Source organism: Megalobrama amblycephala, linkage group LG16 (genome assembly GCF_018812025.1).
Source record: "Megalobrama amblycephala isolate DHTTF-2021 linkage group LG16, ASM1881202v1, whole genome shotgun sequence".
In the NCBI taxonomy this organism is placed as follows: Eukaryota; Metazoa; Chordata; class Actinopteri; order Cypriniformes; family Xenocyprididae; genus Megalobrama; species Megalobrama amblycephala.
Genome location: NC_063059.1, coordinates 7422437 through 7448141, shown reverse-complemented (window position 1 = coordinate 7448141; position 25705 = coordinate 7422437). Strand labels below are relative to the sequence as shown.

Sequence of the window (25705 nt, the reverse complement as noted above, 5' to 3'; positions counted from 1 at the left end):
AATATTTTGCTAATAAAACTGCAGTTTGTTTAAGGTTTTCTAAGGTGAGAACCTCAAGACTGCACCACTATAGTAACAGCAAAATTTGGTGACGCACCTGGAAAACATCTCTCAATGAATTTCTCTCTGAGTTTGACATTACGTTTAGGCACAGCAGTGGACAAACAGCAGAAAAGAGAAACATACCAAAAAACCCAGCAGTCACTGGTTTTGATTTTACTGTTTGTTTGCCCTGAGCTCTCATCGCGTAAGATCGGGAGGCATGCACGGGCCGGCGGGAGAGCAGGATGTTTACTTTGCCTGCTGGTCTTTCCTTTGCCACTGTGATGGTTCAGTCTGGCCACTTTCATCCAGCCTGACTGGACTGTGGAAAACTGCCGTCAATCTCCCTTTGGCTTAATCAACTGATTTCACAAGCAATCATGTGTATTTATTGTTGCAGGTGAACTGTTGTATTTTGCTTTGTTAGATGTTTCTTTTCACTGTTGCAGAATCTGGAAGCCTTTGTAGTTCATTTGCCATCCTTTTTGGGAAGTGCTTGGTAAAATCCACTCTGTTTGGTTATATGTTTACACATCCACCAATCCCAGTTCCTTGTTCTGGCCAGGTTATAAGAACAGTTTGCCAGTTGCATCAAGAGATTTCTTTTCTGTTCCTTCCTCCTGCAGGAGTGTGGTGGTACAGGCCAAGAAGCCTCTGTCGGGCCTGACGGTGAACACCGTGGGCAGTTCTGCCTCCAGCAGTACCCTAACCTCTGGTAGCACCCCGAACATCTTTGCTGCTACATCAGCTACACCCAAGAGCATGATCAACACTACAGGTAAGCGTCGCTCCGACCTATCGTGGCTCAATACCTTCTAACTTGACCTCTTCTATAATGTTGTTAACTGGTAACTTTATAAGGACAGACTTTCTCCGGTCTCCAATATAACGGTCACAACCACCCTCTGTGTTGTTAATGAGACGTTAATTTGAACGTGCTAGTGCTTAAGTGAATTTACACTGAAATGCATGCTCTGCTCTGCTATTCTTAGAATAATTAAAGATGTCATTCCTAAAAGAATTCAAACCCGTTTGGGGTCAGGAAATTAGATTTGGTGGCATCAAGCAGTTTGTCCACTAGAGGGCCCCCCTCACTATATATTTCTTTCTCACATTTGTACCACCATAGAGAATGCCTTGAATCCGTAGTGACTGCACTCACATGAAGATAGGATCTGTATGAAATTTCAAGGTTGTTAGGCAGCCACATGGAGACTATAAGGCACTTACATCTCAAGTGTCCGCCTCAGGCTTTACACTGTGATCACTATAGATTTTGCTCTCAAAACTTGAGCTGTTATATACACCTATTTTGTGTGAATGTGTTTGTATGTGTTTATTACTGTAGGCAGGACTTTCAGGCCGGCTTACATAATATGAGATTCTGTGGGGTTCATTGAAAATACCTGGAATACGAATTCACTTCATTTATCAATAAAGTGCAAAGTACAGGTGAATTAAAAACAAATGAGCACGAGCAGACGTTTCAGCAAATTGCCGTGCTCAGTATGCAGCAAACAATCACCCTCTTTCAAGAAAGACAAGCAATGTTTGTTAACTTTCAGACTCTCTTGCAGTGACACTTGTGATAATTGATTGATGCTTGTGTTAATTGATGATTGTGACAATTGGATTCAGCTAATTGCTTTGAATTTCTTGTCTTTCTAGAAAGAGGGTGATTGTTTGAAACATCTGCCTATGCTTGTTTTTACCTGCACTTTGCACTTTATTGCACCATGCAATTTATAAAATACATTTTGTACTTCTAGAGCTCTTCAGTCTTTATTGGATTCAGTGTGCGGTCAACTATTTTTTTCTGTTTTGCTCAAGTATTTTCTTATTTCTATGCTCTACGCACCTGATGGAAAATGAATTTTTTGTCAATTGAGAGCGCAACAATTTCCTTTCCATATATATATATATATATATATATATATATATATATATATATATATATATATATTACATCAAACACAGTGTATATATATGCACACAGTATGTGTGTGTGTGTGTGTGTGTGTGTGTGTGTGTGTGTGTGTGTGTGTGTATATGTATAAGTAAAAAAAAAAGTCATCATATACTGTTACATAAATAAATAATAATAAAATAAATAATAAAATAATAAATAATTTTATGGCTGCATTTATTTGCTAAAAAGAAAATGGTAAAAACAATATTGTGAAATATTATTACAATTTAAAAAAATAACTTCAAAATAACTGTTTTCTATTTTTTTCTTTCTATTATTATTTTCCATTCAAAAATTTGGGGTTTGTAAGTTTTTTTTGTTTGATAAAAAAAAAAAAAAAAGTATTATTGTGAAATATTATTACAATTTAAAATAACTGTTTTCTATTTTAATATATTTAAAATGTAATTTATTCCTCTGATGGCAAAACTGTATTTTCAGCATCATTACTCCAGTCTTCAGAGTCACATGATCCTTCAGAAATCATTATAATATGCTGATTTTCTGCTTAAGAAATATTATTATTATTATTATTATTGTTTGTCATTAATTATTATCATCAGCAGTTTTGCTGCTTTTTTTTTTTTGTAGGAAACACTTTTTGTTCAGGATTCTTTGATGAATACACATTTTTAATATGTAAAATTTTGTTTGAAATAGGAATCTTTTGTAACAATATAAATGACATTACAGTCGCTTTTGACCAATTTAATGCATCCTTGCTGAATAAAAGTATTAAATTCCTTAAAAAAAATAAAAATCATACTGACCCCAAACCTTTGAACAGTAAAGTACAGTATATTTTGAGAACCAAAAAAATACATCACATTTTCCTTAAAAGACACTTTTAGTCCCCATTGTCCATTATATACCTCATTGAGATCTGCTTAGAATGCACAAGGGACGTTGATTTGGATTGAGGTTGAATCAGGCCAAGCTGCGCTTCCAGTGAAATCCATCAGAATGTCCCTCTTGACGTTTCCTTCATCTTGGTGTATTTGCTTATGGGTGGACACTCATCTCTGACACGGCGATTGATGGCTGTGTAATAGATTTCCCATCCTCAGATGTCCCGTGACAGCTTGTGGTTTCACAGGATGACAGTCCATTGCTGTGATGTATCTATCAGAAGCTCCCTGCTGCACAGGGCGCTGTGGACACTGTGGCTTTGACAGAGAGAGAAATAAGAGGAATGTAAGATGGTGCTCCGCTTTCTCAAGGGGAGGCGAGAGTAATAGTGATGATTTGTTTCTCAGAGCTTGCACCTCTGTAGTTATGTTGTTACCTGATGAAAAACCAGAAAGAGTATTTGATTTTAATGCGTCTGATGTTTTGGTTGGCAGTTAGTTTAGATGTAAAGTGAAAAACTGTCTTAAAAATATTTATTCTGTTTTTTTTTTTTGTTTTTTTTAATGTATTTTTTCCCAAAAGTTAAATTTTTTGCACCAAAAACTTAATTTAGTCTTAATTTAGCCAAACAGAATACATACATACATACATACATACATACATACATAAATGAATTAATGAATGAATGAATAAATAAATAAATAAAATCAGCATGTTACTAACCTGTGATTTCTCTCTTTTTTTCTCACAGGAGCCACAGATTCTTCCACTCCCTCTTCTTCCAGCTTTGTGAATGGAGCCACCAGCAAGAATCTGCCTGCAGTTCAGACTGTGGCCCCCATGCCTGAGGACACCATGGAGAACATGAGGTAATCAGAGTCCCAGGATGTGTGTTGAGGTGTAAGACAGACAGCTGGATAGAGATGCAGCTTGATGTTTATTATAAAATGGCATAGGAGACCTTAATCAGGGTAGTGTCATATTTAATGTTTGACAGGAATGAAAACCAGGCTGTGAGGGATAGAATACAGTGTGTTCAATGAATTGTACTGTTATTTAACAACACACATTGTTTATCTGTTGAAATGTCTTTCCGAGAAAAAAAAAAAAAATGAAACAAAAAAACTTTCAGTAGACCAAAACTCTTTGAAAGTTTGCCATTCTAAAGAGAGTGTAAGTCTATCCCTCACAGCCTTGTTAAATTTAATATGTTGTCTAACCTGACTAAAGTCTATTGGACCAAGTTACATTTGCAATTGTGAAGTCACAACAGATGTAGATTTATGTGAATGAAAACTAAACTGTGAATATGCACTGTTTTGTCTTAAGCATAGGACACATTTATATTACCTTTGCTGTCATTTAAAGGGTTAGTTCACCCAAAAATGAAAATAATGTCATTTATTACTTACCCTCATGCCGTTCCACATCCGTAAGACCTTCGTTAATCTTCGGAACACAAATTAAGATATTTTAGTTGAAATCCGATGGCTCTGTGAGGCCTGCATAAGGAGCAATGACATTTCCTCTCTCAAGATCCATAAAGGTACTAAAAACATATTTAAATCAGTTCATGTGAAGTACAGTGGTTCAATCTTAACATTATAAAGCGACTGTTACGTAATAGTTTTGGTGTACGCCAAAAAAAACAAAATAACAACTTATTTAGTGATGGCCGACTTCAAAACACTGCTTCAGGAAGCATCAGAGCATAATGAATAAGTGTATCGAATCATGATTCAGATCGCGTGTCAAACTGCCAATGGCTGAAATCACGTGACTTTGGCGCTCCGAACAGGTAGATTCGATACACTGATTCATTTAGGCTCCGAAGCTTCCTGAAGCAGTGTTTTGAAATTGGCCATCAGCTAAATAAGTGGTTATTTTGTTTTTTTTGGAGCAATCAAAAACTAATTCTCGTCACTTTATAATATTAATATTGAACCACTGTACTCACATGAACCGATTGTGAATATGTCTTTCTAGTACCTTTATGGATCATTGAGCATGAGGCTAATGTCATTGCTCCCTAAATGGAGGCCTAAACGTTAGCCATCGGATTTCAACTAAAATATCTTAATTTGTGTTCACAGAGAAGATGAGCCAGTCACTATTTTCATTTTTGGGTCTGTATAATTCATAAACACAACTTCATTCTTTATAAATGCTCTACCAGTGTAGCATTAGCCGTTAGCCACAGAGCACAGTCTCAAATTCATTCAGAATCAAATGTATACAATATAACAGTATACAATACTCACATAATCTGACGCATGCATGCCGCATGCATGACGAACACTTTGTAAAGATCCATTTGAGGGTTATATTAGCTGTGTAAACTTTGTTTATGCACTGTTCAAGGCAAGCGCGAGCTCCGTGGGCAAGGAGCAGATTTAAAGGGCCAGTAGCCCTGAATCGGCTCATTTATAATGATGCCCCAAAATAGGCAGTTAAAAAAATGAATTGAATGAAAAGAATGTTTCCTTTTGACTGAAGCAGACTGGCTCTGACTCGGCACGTTTGGGTGTGATCAGTTGCAAGTATCAAATTACATTCATAATAATCGGCCTTACAATCCTTAAGTGTGTCCCCGGGTTTAAAGGTGCAGTGGTTGATCTGGGAAATGCTAATGTTAGCTTGCTAGCATTGAAAGCATACAATCCCAACCTCCCTGCAAATTGCTGTCCAAAGCCACGCCTCCTCCATAACACATGAATGCGCGCGCACACAGCTGCTCTCGGCAAAGCGTCACAAGAGACGGCGTTAAACTATCTCATGTCTCAGACACATAACAATACAATAATAATGAATATAAACAACTTAGAGAGCTTATACCTGACTGCTGCAGATTAATTTCGGTGTTGATACTGTTGACATGGAAACACATAATTCTGAGTCCGGTTAGAACGTCACAGATTGCCACCTCTTAATTACAGTAGTTATGGCGTGAACACTGTTTTGTTGTAGTAGGAACTGTAAAAGGTGGCTGCTGTTTGCGCGGTGCTCTGTGACTAAGGTCTGTCTATATAAACTCTGCATAGCGTGAAACGTGCTGATGAAGTCTGTGAGAACAGGGTGTGCGAGGGGATGTAAAACATACATTAACAGGCAGGTAGGACATTGTATTATTTCATTTGGACCGAATATAATGATTGGATTTACATTTTAAGGTCCTACACCTTCCACAGAAGATATATATATATTTATAAAAACACATTTAGACCTTTTAACATAGTGATTGCAATGAAGAGACTTTCAACCAGTATATCAAAAAATGTTTCAGTAGAGAATCACCTATTGCACCTTTAATCTATAAAACACTAATAATTTAATAACGCTGTTAAATGTAATCTTTAGCAAATTTCGAAATCCATTTTTCATACTGTATATTATAATGTTGTGATGCTTAAATTCATTTGTAGCTATAAACATCGTAGTTTTTAGTGTTTTATATTTATACAAACAATAGTATAGAATTTTATATTACACCACGGTCTGTCTGAATACTCGATTCTGATTGGCTGGAAGCTGGGTAATAAAACTGTTTAATGCACAAGTCAGTTTAATCACCGTTCTATATTAAAGGTGCCCTAGATTCAAAAATTGAATTTATCTTGGCATAGTTAAATAACAAGAGTTCAGTACATGGAAAAGACATACATTGAGTCTCAAACTCCATTGTTTCCTCCTTCTTATATAAATCTCATTTGTTTAAACAACCTCAGAAGAACAGGCGAATCTCAACATAACACCGACTGTTACGTAACAGTCGGGATCATTAATATGTATGCCCCAATATTTGCAGTATATGCCAGCCCATGTTCCCAACATTATAAAAGCCATTAGACAAGGGCAGCCAGTTAACGTCTGGATCTGTGCACAGGTGAATCATCAGACTAGGTAAGCAAGCAAGAACAATAGCAAAAAATGGCAGATGGAGCAATAATAACTGACATGATCCATGATAGCATGATATTTTTAGTGATACTTGTAAATTGTCTTTCTAAATGTTTTGTTAGCATGTTGCTAATGTACTGTTAAATGTGGTTAAAGTTACCATCATTTCTTACTGTATTCACGGAGACAAGAGCCGTCGCTATTTTCATTTTTAAACACTTGCAGTCTGTATAATTCATAAACACAACTTTATTCTTTATAAATCTCTCCAACAGTGTAGCATTAGCCGTTAGCCACGGAGCCTCAAACTCATAGAGAATCAAATATAAACATCAAAATAAATACTTTACTCACATAATTCGAAGCATGCATACAGCATGCATGACGAACATCTTGTAAAGATCCATTTGAGGGTTATATTAGCTGTGTGAACTTTGTAAATGCACTGTAATATAGTCGACAGCTCGTGTGGCAGGGAGCACGCAAATTAAAGGGGCGGCGCTGCCTAAATCAGTGCATTGTTAATGATGCCCCAAAATAGGCAGTTAAAAAAATTAATTAAAAAAAATCTATGGGGTATTTTGAGCTGAAACTTCACAGACACATTCAGGAGACACCTTAGACTTATATTACATCTTGTGAAAAAGCATTCTTGGGCACCTTTAATGCATTGTTTTCATTAAACCGCATACATACATACGTCACTCAGAGACTGCTTTGCACACAGAGACATTCAGGAGCACAGAAACTTATCAACGCTGCCCCCGACTTTTATTATCAAAATAGCTTTCGCTACATTATATTTCTCAGCAACGAAGGGGCTAACATCGGTAATTTTGAAATAATAAAACTCACAAGATTATGTTGTGAGTAGAGAGAGATGCTGCACAGATGCAGGTAATTCACACACGCATCTCTCATCTCTCTGTCTATCTCGATAATTAATTAAAATAAATGCTATAATTCAGTCATTCAAATAAAGGTAATCTTATGCTTACGCTTTACTTTATCTCCGTATCTGATTTGAAGCAGTTAGAATGCTAGATCGAGCCACAACTGATGAAAATAACCGTCATTTTTATCCTTCCGGTCAAATATTGTGCTGCAAACATCAATAACAGCTTTAATTTGTCAATGCTGGTGAATGCCCATGGTATAAGTGGGATAATACATGGCTAGCTGTGCATTAAACAATTTTGAATGCACTCTGCTTCGCGTCAAGTTGTTCTTTGCCTCCACGTTGTGCATTAAAATCATTTAATGCACAGCTAGCCATGGACTATCCCTTACTTAAACTATATATTTTTACTTTTAAAAGTAGTTTTTTATTTTTAAAAGTAATTTTAAAAGTTTTATTGGCAACATAACATGAAAATAATTGGCGATGCATCCCTAAAGCCGGTCACACATTTAACGACTATCTAAAACATTCTAAGACTGTGCTAAACATACAGCGATTGTTTCCTGCGACTGAAGCAGATTTAAATACTTACACATGGAATTTAAACACCGACTGTAATCGCAGACCTGAACGCAACTGGCTCTGACTGGACGCGTTTGAGCGCGATCAGTCACAAGTATCAATTTACATTAATAATCGGCCTCACAATCGTTAGGTGTGTCCCTGGCTTAAGATGCTAAGTTTCATAATCAAAGTTTTATGTGAACGGTATGTTAGTGTATGTCAGTCTCTCACAGCTTCATTTGCATTCATTGCAAATACGCCATCTACCTTGACTAAATTATTAATAATGTATTTTAATTATTTATTAAATGTTAGTGTCTCATTATTCTGTAGACACCATTTAAAAAAAAAGCAATAAACTTATTATAGTGATTATTTCCAAGGTTAAATGATTTCTAACATGGCAAAATCACTGTAAAACACACCCTCAGAAAGTGTATTGCTTTATTTGAGTGTGTTTTTGAGTGCGAAATGTTTTGTCTATCAAATGCAGTTGTGTTTGTTCACCCATGCTACTCCTGAGTTTTTATCATCAGTGCCACAAGAGGGGGTCAGCACTCAGCCTTGTTTTTTCATGTTTACAGACATTGTGCATTTCCTTTGTTTAGGGCATCGGGCGACGATCATTTTGCTTGTTTTTATTATTGTGGTTGTGAGAAACAAGACACCCCACACCTCAAATGTATCGCCTGTCCTCTCTCTCACTGCCCACCGCGTGTTTGGAGCTGTCAGAGCGGGCTGCGCAATGCTAATGCAGAGAAATCAGTGCGCGTAGGTGTTTTGGGGAGTGTGTGGAAACCGTGCTGACCTTGGCTCCATCCCTTCACCTCGTCTAATGCTTTGTGACAGACATCTCACAGACACACCACCGTCTGACTACACAGGAGAAAGCGCGTGTGTGCGCTTGTGGCTCTCTCTCGTGCTCTCCGGGGGCCTCTAACACTTCACACACACACATATACGCACTCTTTGTGGCTCCTCCGCCGCACCAGGAATCGCAAATCAGTTGCCATGGCAGCGGTAACCGACAGCACTTACTGGGAGTGTGAAGTCAATGATGAAACTGTCTGGATGCAGAGGCTGTGATGCCTAACCCGCACTTCGAGAGACAAGAGATGGGTTTCGCTGTCGCTGCCTGTGTCTCATTAGTTTTCCTTTTTTTTTCTAGCCACTTATTTTCCGCACTTACTTTTATGACACACAATAGCTTTAGTGTTGAATCTTTCGCAATAAAGACACCAAAAAGGGAAACAATGTATTTTTTCAAAAGCTTGCAATCTAATTATCATCATATTTGCAATCAAGACAAGCGAGCCCAAGGAAATTTGCATGCTAATACAACAAAATCCCCAGGAGTTTTGCTCAGTATCTTATTGTTGAGGTAATATTGTGCTACCCAAATACCTCAAAATACTGTCTTTGCACAATTTTTTTTTTTAAATGTTAGGATCTTAAATGTGCTTATATCGGTAATAACCTAAAATAAAATATTGTGCTACCCAAATACCTCAAAATACTGTCTTTGCACAATTTTTTTTAAATGTTAGGATCTTAAATGTGCTTACATCTGTAATAACTTAAAATAATATATAATGCCATATAAGGATATATTATTTAATATATAATATATGGATTTCTGCATTGATTACTCATAAAATGTGGTCTGATCTTTGTTTAACTTTATTTGATAACTAATGAAAATAATAAATTATACCATATACAATACAATAACTGTAAAGGACTGTTCTTTGTCACAATTCCAATAAAAAAGTAGGAATACTAGGGGTGTAATGGTTCAAATTACTCACAATTTGGTTTTAGGGTCACGGTTTCGGTATGGTTCGGTATGTACAGGGAAAAAATGGAATACTATCAAATAAAAATAAAGAAAATAAGAACAAATAATCAAACCGCAACAGCACAAATAATTACAAAAAAAAAAAACCCAACAACTGTTCAGTCTAGAGCAGTGAGTAATTTTCTTGTCTTTTGTTGTTTGATTAACAGCAGCAGGAATATTAGGCTGCTGTCACTTTAAAGGTGCCATCGAACGTTTTTTTACAAGATGTAATATAAGTCTTAAGTGTCCCCTGAATGTGTCTGTGAAGTTTCAGCTCAAAATACCCCATAGATTTTTTTTTTATTCATTTTTTAACTGCCTATTTTGGGGCATAATTAGAAATGCGCCGATTCATGTTGCGGCCCCTTTAAATGCTCATGCTCCCCGCCCACGGAGCTCGCGCTTGCCTTGAACAGTGCATAAACAAAGTTCACACAGCTAATATAACCGTCAAAATGGATCTTTACAAAGTGTTCGTCATGCATACTGCATGCATGCGTCGGATTTTGTGAGTATTGTATTTATTTGGATGTTTACATTTGATTCTGAATGAATTTGAGGCTGTGCTCCGTGGCTAAAGGCTAATGCTACACTGTTGGAGAGATTTATAAAGAATGAAGTTGTGTTTATGAATTATACAGACTGCAAGTGTTTAAAAAATGAAAATAGCGACGGCTCTTGTCTCCGTGAATACAGTAAGAAACGATGGTAACTTTAACCACATTTAACAGTACATTAGCAACATGCTAATGAAACATTTAGAAAGACAGTTTACAAATATCACTAAAAATATCATGTTATCATGGATCATGTCAGTTATTATTGCTCCATCTGCCATTCTTCGCTATTGTTCTTGCTTGCTTACCTAGTCTGTTGATTCAGCTGTGCACAGATCCAAACGTTAATACTGCCTGCCCTTGTGTAATGCTTTGAACATGAGCTGGCATATGCAAATATTGGGGGCGTACATATTAATGATCCCGACTGTTACGTAACAGTCGGTGTTATGTTGAGATTCGCCTGTTCTTCTGAGGTCTTTTAAACAAATGAGATTTATATAAGAAGGAGGAAACAATGGAGTTTGAGACTCACTGTATGTCATTTCCATGTACTGAGCTCTTGTTATTTAACTATGCCAATATAAATTCAATTTTTAATTCTAGGGCACCTTTAAGACACAATACACGGATCTAGTACACTGATAATGATACACATGTGTTGTCTTTCTCGACTGTTTACATTCACATCAGACATAACCTACTGTTTTTGCTAGAATACTCGCCAAGACTGCATGTTGACATAATTTTGAATGATTTTGTGTGAATTTGTCCATTCGAGCTCAATGACTGGTCATATTAGAGCACACGGCATTTCTTTTGAACATAGTTTAGGTAAAGCCAGAATACGTATCCATCGACAGAAAACTCTCTGTCTGTTTAATGCATTGATATTTTCAACAAACCATATTATAAATGCATTTGCGTCGTCAGATTTGAGATGAACAGCGGTGCAAGTGCGTGCCGAACCATGGGTGGAGAACAGTGCGGTTCAACTTGTTTACAGAGAACTGTTACACCCCTAATGAATACCAACAAGTTTGCTTTCATTTGGTGTTAGTGCCTTTTGAAAAATTGATGGTAAAAAAAATAACTATTTCACGGTAGTCACTTTTTCCTATCCGTCTCCCCTTTGTGTTTTGATCTTTTGTCTCTGTTTTGGATTTTTCGGTGAGGTTTCTCCAGCTCGGTTCATTTAGCTGACTGTCAGGTACTCCAGTCAGAACTAGTGCTGGTCAGAGGCAAGAACAGCTTCCCGTATGCCTTGCGGGACCACTAACATGCTTTTATTATAGTGGGGTTGGATTCCTGTAGGGTACATTGTAGTTTTCAAGCTGGCTTGCTACATTTCTTTGTTGTCAGAGCCCAAGATGTTGACTCTGAAGTTATCTACAGCTGGTTATTATTAGTGTGTGAATTTTGTTATAGTCTGTAGTGGCTGTATTATTGGTTTAATCACAATACACGTTTTATCTTTTTTTCAGCTTCTCTAATGCACAGTCTCATTCACTTTGTCTATCCACACAGTATCACCACTAAACTGGAGCGAGCACTGGAGAAGGTGGCGCCATTGCTGAGGGAGATCTTTGTGGACTTTGCACCTTTCCTGTCTCGTACTCTGCTGGGCAGTCACGGTCAAGAGTTGCTCATTGAAGGTACTGGTGTTGTGTTCCTTCTCTTTCTCTTTGTCTATTTTTCTTTTGCACCTCCCTATGTATACATGATCATGCGGGTATAAGAGGGTGAAGGCTGTTACCATGCAGTGAATAGCACCTGTTTGTTCTATAATGCAAACTGCATGCTGTACATAATTTTACAAACCTTTTATTCCTGTGATGCAAAGCTGAATTTTCAGCATCATTACTCCAGTCTTCAGTGTCACATGATCCTTCAGAAATCATTCTAATATGCCTGATTTGATGCTCAATAAACATTTTATTATTATCAACGTTGAAAACTATTGTGTACATTTTTTTTTTCCAGGATTCTTTGATGAATAGAAAGTTCAAAAGAACAGCATTTATCTGAAATAGAAAGCATCATGGTTTTGACAAATATATTAAACAGTACAACTGTTTTAAACATTGATTATATATATATATATATATATATATATATATATATATATATATATATATATATATATAATTTATTTATTTATTTATTTATTTTTTTGAGCACCAAATCAGCATATCAAGCATTTTATGACACTGAAGACAGGAGTAAAAATTTTTAAAGAATTTTAAAAATTGCTTAAAATTCAGTTTTGCCACCACAAGAATCAATTGCTTATTAAAATATATTAAAATAGAAAACAAGTTATTGTCAGTTAGCATTATTTCATAATATTATTGTGTTTTACTGCATTTTATATCAAATGCAGCCTTGGTGAGCTTTGGAGACCCCCAAATTTTGAACAATTGTGTTTATATAATTTATATATTTATTTATAGGTGTATTTGGACATGCGTGTTTGTTCTTTGTTCCTGAGCTCTGAAGTGCGTAGAGCTACTTTCCTCAGTAGAACTACTTCCCTTCTCTAGCTGGCTGCCACACACATACTCACACACACTCTCACATGCCTCACATGGCAAGGCAACCTCTCTCTGAACGGGAACGCACACTCCAGGCTCTGTTTTGAGGCTTTTTTACCTTTCAGCCTCAGTGCCAAATCATAGTGTACATCCCTCTCACCGCTCAAAGCCAGTTTGTTCAGACTAATGTTGCTCCACATTACAGCATGCTGGAAATATGTGTGTCTACAGCTCAGGCAGCCATTTCATGAAAGAAATACTCAGACACGCATTCTGCCCTGGACTCAAACGCTGATTATTTTTATGAATTATAACAGCCAGTTTTCTGTCTTTAACTTTGTAGTCGTACTTAATCCTGTCCACATTAGGAAGTTTCACGGTTATGGTTGCCTGCTGAAAGCAGGGATAAGGTGTCAATTTCATGAACTTCATAGTGAATTCTTGTCAATTGTCATTTTTCTCTCAGATGGTGTAGTTACAGACTCTACCAGCAGGGGCAAACTAGACCTTGCTAATGTGCCCAAACCTTGACCCCCTGGTTTTCTAAGACTTAATTTTCCTAAACCAAATTCTAAGTGATTACAGGAGCATTGCCGGGTGGTTGCAAAAGTTCACTGGGTGGTTTTTAGCCCGTTGCTATGTGGTTGCAAAGGTGTTATGGATGGTTGCCTGAGGCTAAACAAATTTAAAAGAATAGTTCACCCCTAAATGAAAATTCTGTCATCATTTACGTACGCTCATGTCGTTCCAAACCTGTTTGACTATGGAACACAAAAGAAGATAATACAGTGGGTACGGAAAGTATTCAGACCCCCTTAAATTTTTCACTCTTTGTTATATTGCAGCCATTTGCTAAAATCATTTAAGTTCTTTTTTTTTTTCCTCATTAATGTACACACAGCACCCCATATTGATAGAAAAACGCAGAATTGTTGACATTTTTGCAGATTTATTAAAAAAGAAAAACTGAAATATCACATGGTCCTAAGTATTCAGACCCTTTGCTCAGTATTTAGTAGAAGCACCCTTTTGATCTAATACAGCCATGAGTCTTTTTGGGAAAGATGCAACAAGTTTTTCACACCTGGATTTGGGGATCCTCTGCCATTCCTCCTTGCAGATCCTCTCCAGTTCTGTCAGGTTGGATGGTAACTGTTGGTGGACAGCCATTTTTAGGTCTCTCCAGAGAGTCAATTGGTTTAAGTCAGGGCTTGGCTGGCCATTCAAGAACAGTCAAGAGTTCTTGTGAAGCCACTCCTTCGTTATTTTAGCTGTATGCTTAGGGTCATTGTCTTTTTGGTGGTAAACCTTCGGCCCAGTCTGAGGTCCTGAGCACCTGGAGAAGGTTTTGTCCAGGATATCCCTTACTTGGGCATTCATCTTTCCTCGATTGCAACCATCGTCTTCCTGCAGCTGAAAAACACCCCACAGCAGATGCTACCACCACCATGCTCACTGTTGGGACTGTATTGGACAGGTGTGAGCAGTCTGTTTTCTCCACACATACCGCTTAGAATTAAGCCAAAAAGTTCTATCTTGGTCTCATCAGACCAGGAATCTTATTTCTCACCATCTTGGCAAACTCCATGCAGGCTTTCATGTGTCTTGCACTGAGGAGAGGCTTCCGTCAGGCCACTCTGCCATAAAGCCCCGACTGGTGGAGGGCTGCAGTATGGTTGACTTTCTCAACTTTCTCCCATCTCCCGACTGCATCTCTGGAGCTCAGCCACAGTGATCTTTGGGTTCTTCTTTACCTCTCTCACCAAGGCTCTTCTCCCCCGATAGCTCAGTTTGGCCGGACGGCCAGCTCTAGGAAGGGTTCTGGTCGTCCCAAATGTCTTCCATTTAAGGATTATGGAGGCCACTGTGCTCTTAGGAACCTTAAGTGCAGCAGAATTTTTTTTGTAACCTTGGCCAGATCTGTGCCTTGCCACAATTCTGTCTCTGAGCTCTCCAGGCAGTTCCTTTGACCTCATGATTCTCATTTGCTCTGACATGCACTGTGAGCTGTAAGGTCTTATATAGAGAGATGTGTGGCTTTCCTAATCAAGTCCAATCAGTATAATCAAACACAGCTGGACTCAAATGAAAGTGTAGAACCATCTCAAGGATGATCAGAAGAAATGGACAGCACCTGAGTTAAATATATGAGTGTCACAGCAAAGGGTCTGAATACTTAGGACCATGTGATATTTCAGTTTTTCTTTTTTAATAAATCTGCAAAAATGTCAACAATTCTGTGTTTTTCTGTCAATATGGGGTGCTGTGTGTACATTAATGAGGAAAAAAAAAAAGAACTTAAATGATTTTAGCAACAATATATGGCTACAATATAACAAAGAGTGAAAAATTTAAGGGGGTCTGAATACTTTCCTGTACCCACTATATATATATATATATATATATATATATATATATATATATAAGAGAGAGAGAGAGAATAGAAATATATTTTCTTGCTCATTCAAGTACATTTTGTTATATATGTTGGTATCTGAAAGTTTAAATGAAATATTTATAAAATTGAAATGGTAACAGTTTCACAATATGAACCTTATTGTAAAATGTTACCATTGAAATGATATTTCCTTAACCCATGCTATTTACAAAATACATTTAACATATATTTAAGAATATGTTATAATGGCCGTTAAGAATTTTTTTTTTGCTGCATGGAATACAGTAAAACTCAATAGGGTCCAATGAAATCCCAAGAATCTTATTTTGTGTTCTGCAGGATTGAAATGACATGAGGGTGAGAAATGCCATTGACTGTGCTTGTGCTTTACATTGCATTGCAGTCCTCCCCAAACAAACCCCAATCCCAAACACATAACAGCGACTTCCTCATAGATGACTCTTTACCCCCTCATTCATTTGTCCAGTATGTTAACACCATCCCATGACCAGAAGAAGTGATGTCTGTTTTCCCACCTCCTTCCCTTCCTCTCTTCCTCAACCTTTCACAGCTGAAATACTGTTCGCTCGGCGCAAAGGCGCCCTATTTACCCATAATTACCCTTCATCCATCACTCGGCCCGGCACTAGGGGTCAAGCCCCCGCCCGGCCCCCCTCCAGACACTCGTTCACTGGGGGCAATTATACCCTGTTCGCCCTCGGACAGCTTCCCGACACTTGGAGTTTGAGTGCGCGGCCCCTGAGCGGAACACTATGCTTCTTGTGAGAGCTAGCCGCCCAAGTCTACGCTGCTACGGCCCTCTGACAATGTCACATTCACGCCAGTGAGGCTTAACTGGAAAGCAGGGCGACTTGCTGTTTAAATAGAAGTGCATTTAGTTTGTCCAGCAGCGTGAGCCAGAGGTCAGACCTGCCACCTGACTTAAGAGAGGGACCCTGGTGGGGTGCCACAAGAGCGGGGTCGACACTCGGGCTAAAAGGGAATTGCTGTGTGCACGGCCACATCTCACCCTCATAAATGAGACAGAGAGATTGTTGGGACTTGAACTCTTGGCCTCTGAAATATTACGGTCATAACTTCATGGCCTGAATGGTTTAGGACCAATCATTCATGTGTAAAGGATGTTTAAGTGGGTAACGAGACAAGTGGTGCTCTCAGACAGTGAGTTTAAAGCTCAGTTCACAGGAGACCTCAGATTTTGTGTATACAAATGTAATTATTGGGATTTACATTTTTAATTAAAAAAAAAAAAGAAAATGAGTAATCCTCTGCAAAATTCTCTGAAACGGTTCTAGAGTTATGTCATATCTTATTGTCTGCCAGACGAAAAACATAAACCTGATCAGTTAGAAAAGTAACAGCACACATCTTCTCAAAAGCCACACACAACTGAAGCTATAATTTATGCAGGACTAGTTGCATGTATGACAAAGTCAAATGTTTAGGGTTAGGGGTTTGTTCCAATGTCTAACCCTAAATATGAGCATTAGTAATAGTGATGCAATAGTAAATAGTCAGAGCTGGGTAGATTATTACAAATTGTAATCAGTTACTGATTCCAGATTACATGACAAAATAGTTAGTAACGTAATCCATTACATTACACATTTAAAGCAATGTAATCTAACTACTTTTTGATTACTTTTAGATTACTTTTGACCAAAATCATTTATCACAAAGATTTGAATAGGATAATCTTGTACCATATTGATATAAAAATACAAAGAAAAAGAAAATATATTCCATTCTTTATCAACAACATGAAGTGCATTAAATATTACATTGATACCCGGTTCAGACTACATGATTTTAGTTTCCTCGAGGGACTAAGTTACCGTGACAGAATGAAAAAAGGTAAATAAAACATATGTTACCTCAGTTCTCTTTGGAGGAAATACAAATATCCATGCAATCCAGATATGTGTCCACTTTTGGTATTTTCTCATGACAAGACATAGCAAAACACACTGCTAGCCATTGTTTGTTTAATCTCACGGCACCTTCTGTCAGTCGATAGTCCCGCCTTCTCGATGACAGCAGGCACGTGACTAAAGACGCAATAAATGGTCAGGTAGCAACGTGTAGTCTGACATGTTTCTTATCCACAACACGACAAGATTTTAGGAGTCAAAATCATATAATCTGTCACAGTGACTATCGTGACCGACCAAAATATCGTGTAGTCTGAACCCAGCATAAGTCAGGGTTTTCCAGGCTGGGGTTTGTGAAGGAACTGTTTGTGAGTTTAATGAAAAGCTATTACGTAATTAAATCAAAAAAATAAATAATTTTAAAATAAAAAGCAATCAAAATAAAACACTTACTAAAAAAGATTAAAACTATATATTTTATTTGTTTACCTGCATGCCATGTGACCATTAACTGACATCAGGGAACCATTAACTTAATTTTATTATTATTTATTATTAGTAGTATTATTATTTTAATTTTATTATTGGCCTAACTTATTAACTTAAAATCTCAGGAGGTTCAGTTGACTAAAAAGTTTGGAAATCTTTGCATTGCATGTAAATTTTAATGTGTTTGAAAGACAAAAGCCTTCCAAAGACACTAATACACATGGTTAAATATTATTAAATATTATTATTGTTATCAGTGTGTGATAATTCAAATAATAATTAATGTGTTCGTCAGGAGTTAATTAGATATGCAGTGCTGCAATGTTGAGAAAATACATTTTAATACTGAAACCATTTCTGTAAATCCAGTGATCAACTGCTGGAAGACCTTCTAAACCTATATAAGCAGTAGGCTTTTTCAGAAAGAAAAATTTAAAAGATAAAAAAGAAGTAGTTGGGAGAATCAATGAATTATGAATAATTTACTGCCATTGTGAGAATAACATGTAATCATGTAATGAATAAAAAAGTAACTGGCCGTTCTGTAGTCTGCATTGAACTTTACTTTAAAATTTTACAGTATTTTAAAGACCTTTAAAATGTAATATAATCTAATTACAAGTACTTAATTTTTGGAATCTGATTACGTAATCCAGATTACATGTAATTAGTTACTACCCAGCACTGACAGTCTCTTCCACCTCGTCCACTGCGTCTTATTAAACCACATTCATGCAGAGAGCTCTCTCTTTCTCTCTCTCTCTCTCTCTCTCTCTCATCTTACTCTCATTAGAGTCCTGTCTCACTGACTCTACTGGCTCATGCAAACAAGGGCATCAGCTATGTGCTGTGTTTTATGTTATTGCAGGTGTATATATGTGTTTGAGAGAGAAAGTTTATCTTGTATGTCTGGCAATAATTGTACATGTCATTTACAATTACCTTGTTTATCAATGAGGTTACCCAACTGTCCTTTATGTTCAATGAACAACAGGCTTTTCATTTAAAATTGCATATTTTACTCAATCAACATCTGATTCTAAGAGAACAGTGCCTATATAAGGGGGAAAATGTATACATACTTTACCCTCTTATATTCTAATTTCTGCACTCACATTTTTAGAATACATATCTGTATGTATCACATCTGTACATATAATTAGTGTTCTTCTGCTAACAAGGTTTGAAAAATTTGCAAGTGAGACCATGGCCTTGGCTTTTGATCTCAGACTGGCATGCAGCAGATGACCTCTGACCTCTCAAGAGACACTGTTAGTGACCCCACGAGCTGTTAGCCATCTGATTCATAACGCACAGACAACAAGAGACATTCAGTTTCAACTTCAAAACATAACTCATCAGAAATGGCCTGGCTGTTTGCGTGACATTAAGTGGTTGCATTTTCGAACCGCTTAGTTCATCTGCACCATACTTTTCTGAGGCCATGTGGACGGCATGTCCTTGACTAACTCATGCAGATGTTTTGGTTTTGTGTGTTTATGAATATGTTGAATAATTATTTATTTCTGTGTTTTTCCTTTCTGTTCTCCTCCAGGTCTGGTGTGCATGAAATCAAGCACCTCTGTGGTGGAACTAGTCATGTTATTATGCTCTCAGGTGAGTTGTCTTTCTTTTTCTCCTTTCTTTATTTTTCTAATGTTGTTTTCCAGCTACATGACACATTGTCTATTGTTAATGGTCATGGTGAGCTGCTTAAATATTTGTCTGGATGACAGAAAGCAGTACGCAAACATGACTTTGTCCGTTAACACGTTCATTTCTCAAAGCCAAGCTCAAGTGAAGTGTATCAAACTGGCATGTGAAATTAACGTCTCATTTTATCCCTTGAAACTCATTTTTGATAATCAAAATGACATATTTAAACATTTTTTTCCTGTGAAAATAATTTCTTCATGACTTAAAATTGCTTGAATGTAACCCTACACCGTTGCTTCATTTAGTAAACGTGGATTCATGAATATGCAAATTAGCCCCACCTCTACTCACTCACACCAGCTCAGACTACCTGATCTACTCTGTCAATTGTAGTAATGGCAAGTGGAAATATTGGTTTAATCCAGCCATATATGTTGGAACCAGAAACTGATTCAGAAGAAGAAGAGGAAGTGCAAATTATACAGGGTCGCCTACAAGTCAATGTATCATGCGTTTTATGTATCGCTGTCTCGCTGGTAATGGTAATTGATATGATTAGCCTTTGGTTTGACTACGTCAGTGGTTCCCAACCCTGGTCATGGAGTACCCCAACATCTCTCTTATCTGACATACCCATCTGAGGTCTTTACTAATTGAATCAGGTGTGTTTAATTAGAGAGACATCTAAAATGTGCAGTGCTGGGGGTAGTCCAGGGCTGTGTCCGAAATCGCGCCATTTGTAGTGGTGTCCGAAACCATAGTGGTTTCTTTATCGAGTGCACTCATTCAATCCCACAATGTAGTGACATAATGAGTGTATATCCGATGTACTCAGCGGCTGGAGAATACCCATAATGCACTGTGACGATCGTGCCGAATGAATTCCCACGTCTCGCCAAAAGATGGCGCCTGCAGCTGAACCATCCATCTTTTTCCAAACTGTGGGTACAGCTTACACTTTTAAAAAAATGCTGGGTTGTTTCAACCCATGTTCGGGTCAAATATGGACAAACCCAACTGTTGGTTTACATTTTTTAATTACATTTTTAAACCCAATGTTTGGGTTTGTCCATACTTGACCCAACCATGGGCTGAAGCAACCCAGCATTTTTTAGAAGAGTGTATAATAATACAGGTATAAATTACTTTTTAATTGATTACTAAATGGTTTAATTAAGGTTTATACATGCTAGTTTCTATGACAGAGTTCAAGATAAATATATTCATTAATATACTATAGCTGTTAGTAAACAGCAAGCACAAACAATGCAAAGGCTGCACTCAGTGTCTGAATTCAATCACTTGTTTTCTTTCCTTCCTTCAAGTGGACTATATTAGTGAAGTAATGTAGGGAATAGTGAATGTATAAGGTAGGCTATAGGGAGTGATTTCGGACACAGCCCATGTTCCCATTCGCCATCTCAGCATCCTTAATAATTAGGGGTGGGAATCTTTATTCACCTCACGGTCTGATCTAGGGTGACCACTTGACTATTGATCTGTTGCAGGACAGTAGATGTGATTTTGCGGAACAATGCGTGTGAGACAGATAAATTTACTACTATTATGCAATGTAAATATTGATTTACATTCGATGGCAAACTTGACATATATGCACCGATTAATATTTATGCCGGTGGGTACCCACACTATAATGTTAACCCTGGAGAGAAGACTATTCTAGATTGACGAGTGCACATGCAGGAGGACAAAGTTTGAGCACGCACATGTAATTTGTAAGCGAGAGAGGGCGCGTGTCCAGTTTTGTGCGAGAAGGGAATCTTTATGAATATGAATATGAATATTTTTCATCAGGATGGATAATTACATGCTTTAAATCATAAATTTGGGCAGCTTTGAGAACCTCTTGAGGTTCTTATCCAGTATGTGAGATGAAATCTTTGCTGGTATAGCTGTGAAAAAAGATAAGAAATGCGGGACAAAGCTCACAATTTCGGGACTGTCCCGCAAAATGCGGGACGGGTGGTCACCCTAGTCCGATCCGGATTCCGATTCTGGGAGTCACAATCCGATTCCAAAATGATTCTTGATCTATTTTATTTTTCTTATTAATTAATTAGTTTACCGGCTTAAAAACCTTACATTTACATAATCCTTACATAAGTAATTATAAGTACGACCTACTTTTTTTAAATAATTACAAATTGAAAAAAAATTAATTAAACCTGTATGTTAAGAATTTTAAACTAATCTAACTTCAAAACATACAAGCAAGTAGCAAATAATAAAGGGGAGCAACAAAATGTTACAAGCAATAAACAAAGAGTGCTTTCAGGATTTAAGATTATCTGAACGTTTTCTTTCTCATCTTTACTGTTGTTTGATTGTTACATCATAGACAGCGCGAGATCTAATAGGCTAAGCTGTATTTACGCACGGATCTCTTTTGAAATATGATAAGTAATGTGGTTTGTCCTGTCCATTTAATCCCTTAAGACAAAACTGTGTTTAGGCTACATTCATTTTGTGTCATAAAACCATTTTGAGAAGCAAGTACATTAAACCACTTACACAGAGTCGCGCGCAACCGCATGCGCGAGCACTCTTCACAAACAAAGCGTCAGCATTTGAAATTGAAAGCAGCCTTCTGTAAGTGAGTTTCATATTTTAAATATATAAGTCCACTGCATTCCAAACGACATACATGATTCCTTTGTAGAGCATTTGTAAAGAAAATGACAGGTGAGACCGCGCACAGCAACATCAAACAAATCGCGCGTCTCTCACAGCGCATTCTGTGCAATGAAGCCCGCGAATGTCGTTGTAATTCGATTATTATGAAAGATTATTTTACGGAAGGTTCGAGTGGTGTATGTGTGTGAGGAATTGGAAGCAAGCAGAATCCGGGTGTTTCTAAAGCACACTCAGCACCATCGCTCAGCTGAATAAAAACTAAGCTCAGAATCGATTCTGAAATTTTCAGAATCGATCCAGAATCGCTGGAGAGAGAATCGCGATGCATTGATGGATAATTTTTTTTTTTTTCTCCCACCCCTAGTAAACAGCAAGCACAAACTATGCAAAAGCTGCACTCAGTGTCTGAATTCACTCACTCGTTTCTTTCCTTCCTTCAAGTGGACTATATTAGTGAAGTAATGTAGGGAATAGTGAATGTATAAGGTATAGGCAGTGCCGCGTTAAGCCTTTGCGGGGCCTAAATTAAGCCACGTTCAGGTTTTTTTTTCACGTTAAGTGTTAAGTTTTAGAATGTCCCCATTAGGCTATTTGTAGCGCAGCCATCCATAATTGCAGTAAGATTTGTACTTAACTGTCATCTTTAATTTGTTAGTTATTTTTAGTAAACAATTAACAAACTTTCGGCTTTCAAATGCTGTGACAACTATCACGTTTTAAAATGCAAAAGAGAATTGTCTCAGGGGACCCCCTAGTGTTTGGGGCCCTGGGCTGCAGCCCATGTTGCCCATTAGGATAACACGGCCCTGGGTATAGGGAGTCATTTCGGACCCAGCCCATGTTCCTATTCGCCATCTCAGAGTCAGACAGCTGCCTTTTAAAAATCAGCATCCTTAAAGGGTTAGTTCACCCAAAAATGAAAATTCTGTCATATATTATTCACCCTCATGCCGTCCCACACCCGTAAGACCTTCATTAATCTTCGGAACACAAATTAAGATATTTTAGTTGAAATCCGATGGCTCAGTGAGGCCTCCATAGGGAGCAATGACTCTTCCTCTCTCAAGATCCATAAAGGTACTAAAAACATATTTAAATCAGTTCATCTGAGTTCAGTGGTTCAATATTAATATTATAAAGCGACGAGAATATTTTTGATGCGCCAAAAAAACCCAAAACAACGACATATTTAGTGATGGCCGATTTCAAAACACAGCTTCAGGAAGCATCAGAGCATAATGAATCAGTGTGTCGAATCAGCTATTCGGAGCGCCAAAGTCACGTGATTTCAGCAGTTTGACATGCGATCCGATGATTCGACACGCTAATTCATAATGCTCCGAAGCTTCCTGAAGCAGTGTTTTGAAATCGGCGCAAATTTGGCGCATCAAAAATATTCTCGCCGCTTTATAATATTAATATTGAACCACTGTACTCACATGAACTGATTTAAATATGTTTTTAGTACCTTTATGGATCTTGAGAGAGGAAATGTCATTGCTGGCTATGCAGGCCTCAAGAGCCATCGGATTTCAACTAAAATATCTTAATTTGTGTTCCGAAGATGAACGAAGGTCTTACGGGTGTGGAACAGCATGAGGGTGAGTAATAAATGACATTATTTTCATTTTTGGGTGAACTAACCCTTTAACAACAGGAAAAGTCCCACCTCACACGTTGATGGGAATGGTTACATGTTTGTTACGGTAGGAAACGGACAGTTTCAAACTGCCTTTTTGAGACTATCTTTGTTATATTACTTTGTTACAAGAAGAAAATACTAGAATATGTTTTACTTCATTTTATTCAGAGGCCTCAAATTGAGCACACATACTGTATGGTGCAGCTGCTTATATTTAAATGGCCAAAACGTAAGTTGAAATTCTGGTAGCTTGTGATGTAAATCAATGAGATCTTTATAACATTATGACAGACTACTAAATGAATATAAATATCAGATGTCACTCTATATCTCTCAATAATATGTCTTAGTAAGATTATATTTTTGCTTAGTTTTATGATGTGAATGTGGGGGTGGTCGGCAAACATATATTGCAACACAATACATTAATGATTGAGATATGTACAAATAAACATTCCTCAAAAGCCTGATATATCATAATTGATACTCACATTTTAACAGAATATTTAAAAAAAATATATATATATTTATTTTCAACTAAACCTGAGTTCATCTTCGAAAATATTACTAACAATATAAAAGTCATTTTTATGTTTACTTTATAAAAATCATTAAAGATTTCACAGCAGAAATACACATGTAGCATGATCTGTAGGTGGACTTTTTAGAATTATACTAGAAAAACTTTGAATTATCATTTGGAGGACAGAAGGCATTTAGTAGTTTGTGAAAAACAATTCAGGTTTTTCAGCAAAGTTTTGATAATGTTGATAATTTAAAGGCCCTTGAAATGTGTGTATCAAATATGATACAGCAGGCTTTATAGGGTTATATTATTCCTACCTTTTCCCACATTTTTCCTTCTTGGGCTGAAAATAGTGTAACCCCAACTCATGTAAACACACCGCAATCGGTCTTCCCTCTAAATCCCAGTGACATATTACAGCTCTCTGACCTTCGGAGTCCCTTGTTAAAGCCTTCCCTTTCAAAGGGGTCAGGGTCCCGATGTTGTAGTCGGAGCGGGAGATATTTAACATACCTTCTGTCAGCCCATCACTCTTGTGCCGGGAGTCCATAAGGAAGCCATTACCTTCAGCATCTCTTCCTCAGAATCCAGCCGGTCGGAGAGCTCGGCGGGGCGGGAGCTTTTAGTCGTTGAATGGCACCTCTGACTCTGACTCTCTATGACTCGAGAGTCGATCTGTACATTTGCTCTTAGTTTGCCCTGAAAAAGGTGGAGTCCTCCAGACACTGTGGCGCTCAGGATACGTCCTGCTGTTCTGCTATTCTCCTTTTGAAGATTTCAGCCTGACCTTTCCCTTGTTGAATTTAACATTTGGATTTTTTTTTTTTTTTTTGCTCATATCTCTTTTATGCCGTCTACTTACTTTGTTGCCACTTGGATTTATTGCCGAGTGAAGCATCACATTGAGACTCAAGCTCCTGGTTTTCTCTTCCTCCGCCCCTGTTAGACGTATAATGTTACCAGAGCTCCAAGAGTTCTTGCCATTAGAAGCTCCCAGGGTAGAAACAGCCTGATATATCGATTGCCCAAAGATGGGGTGAAACCAGAGCCTGGGCCCAAAATGGCTTTCAGACGTAGGAAAGTCTCTTTGGAGCCAAAGCCTTCATAACTGGCTCACCGTAGGATCTGATTTAGAACACGTTGCCCAAACCCAGGGCCTTAATAAACAAAAGACTTGATTCTTTAGATGAGTGGGTGTGCAAGAGAGAATTGAAAAGAGAATGAGAGGGAGGAAAAGACAGTGAAAGGGATTCACTATGGAAGTACTGAGATTTTATATGTGTGTGTATGTGTG

At 37.6% G+C, this 25705-nt stretch overlaps 1 protein-coding gene and 1 long non-coding RNA gene across 3 annotated transcripts in view; one reads left to right on the top strand and one right to left on the bottom strand.

Annotated features, from left to right (window-relative positions):
• The window catches only part of nbeab (neurobeachin b), a 388285-nt gene that overhangs the window by 191833 nt on the left and 170747 nt on the right, over positions 1–25705 (top strand). The window contains 4 exon segments of the mRNA XM_048159945.1: positions 669–820; positions 3612–3729; positions 12147–12274; positions 19488–19549. Of these exon segments, the coding sequence (XP_048015902.1) occupies positions 669–820; positions 3612–3729; positions 12147–12274; positions 19488–19549 (460 nt within the window).
• Positions 2731–25624, bottom strand: LOC125248218. Of its 2 annotated transcripts, none has more exons than XR_007180280.1 (3): positions 24925–25624; positions 3584–3704; positions 2731–3296 (listed from the first exon to the last, which is right to left on the bottom strand). It is a non-coding gene; the product is annotated as an uncharacterized LOC125248218 (long non-coding RNA). The 2 variants fall into 2 exon arrangements; XR_007180279.1 differs by having other exon boundaries at positions 2731–3177; positions 24925–25614.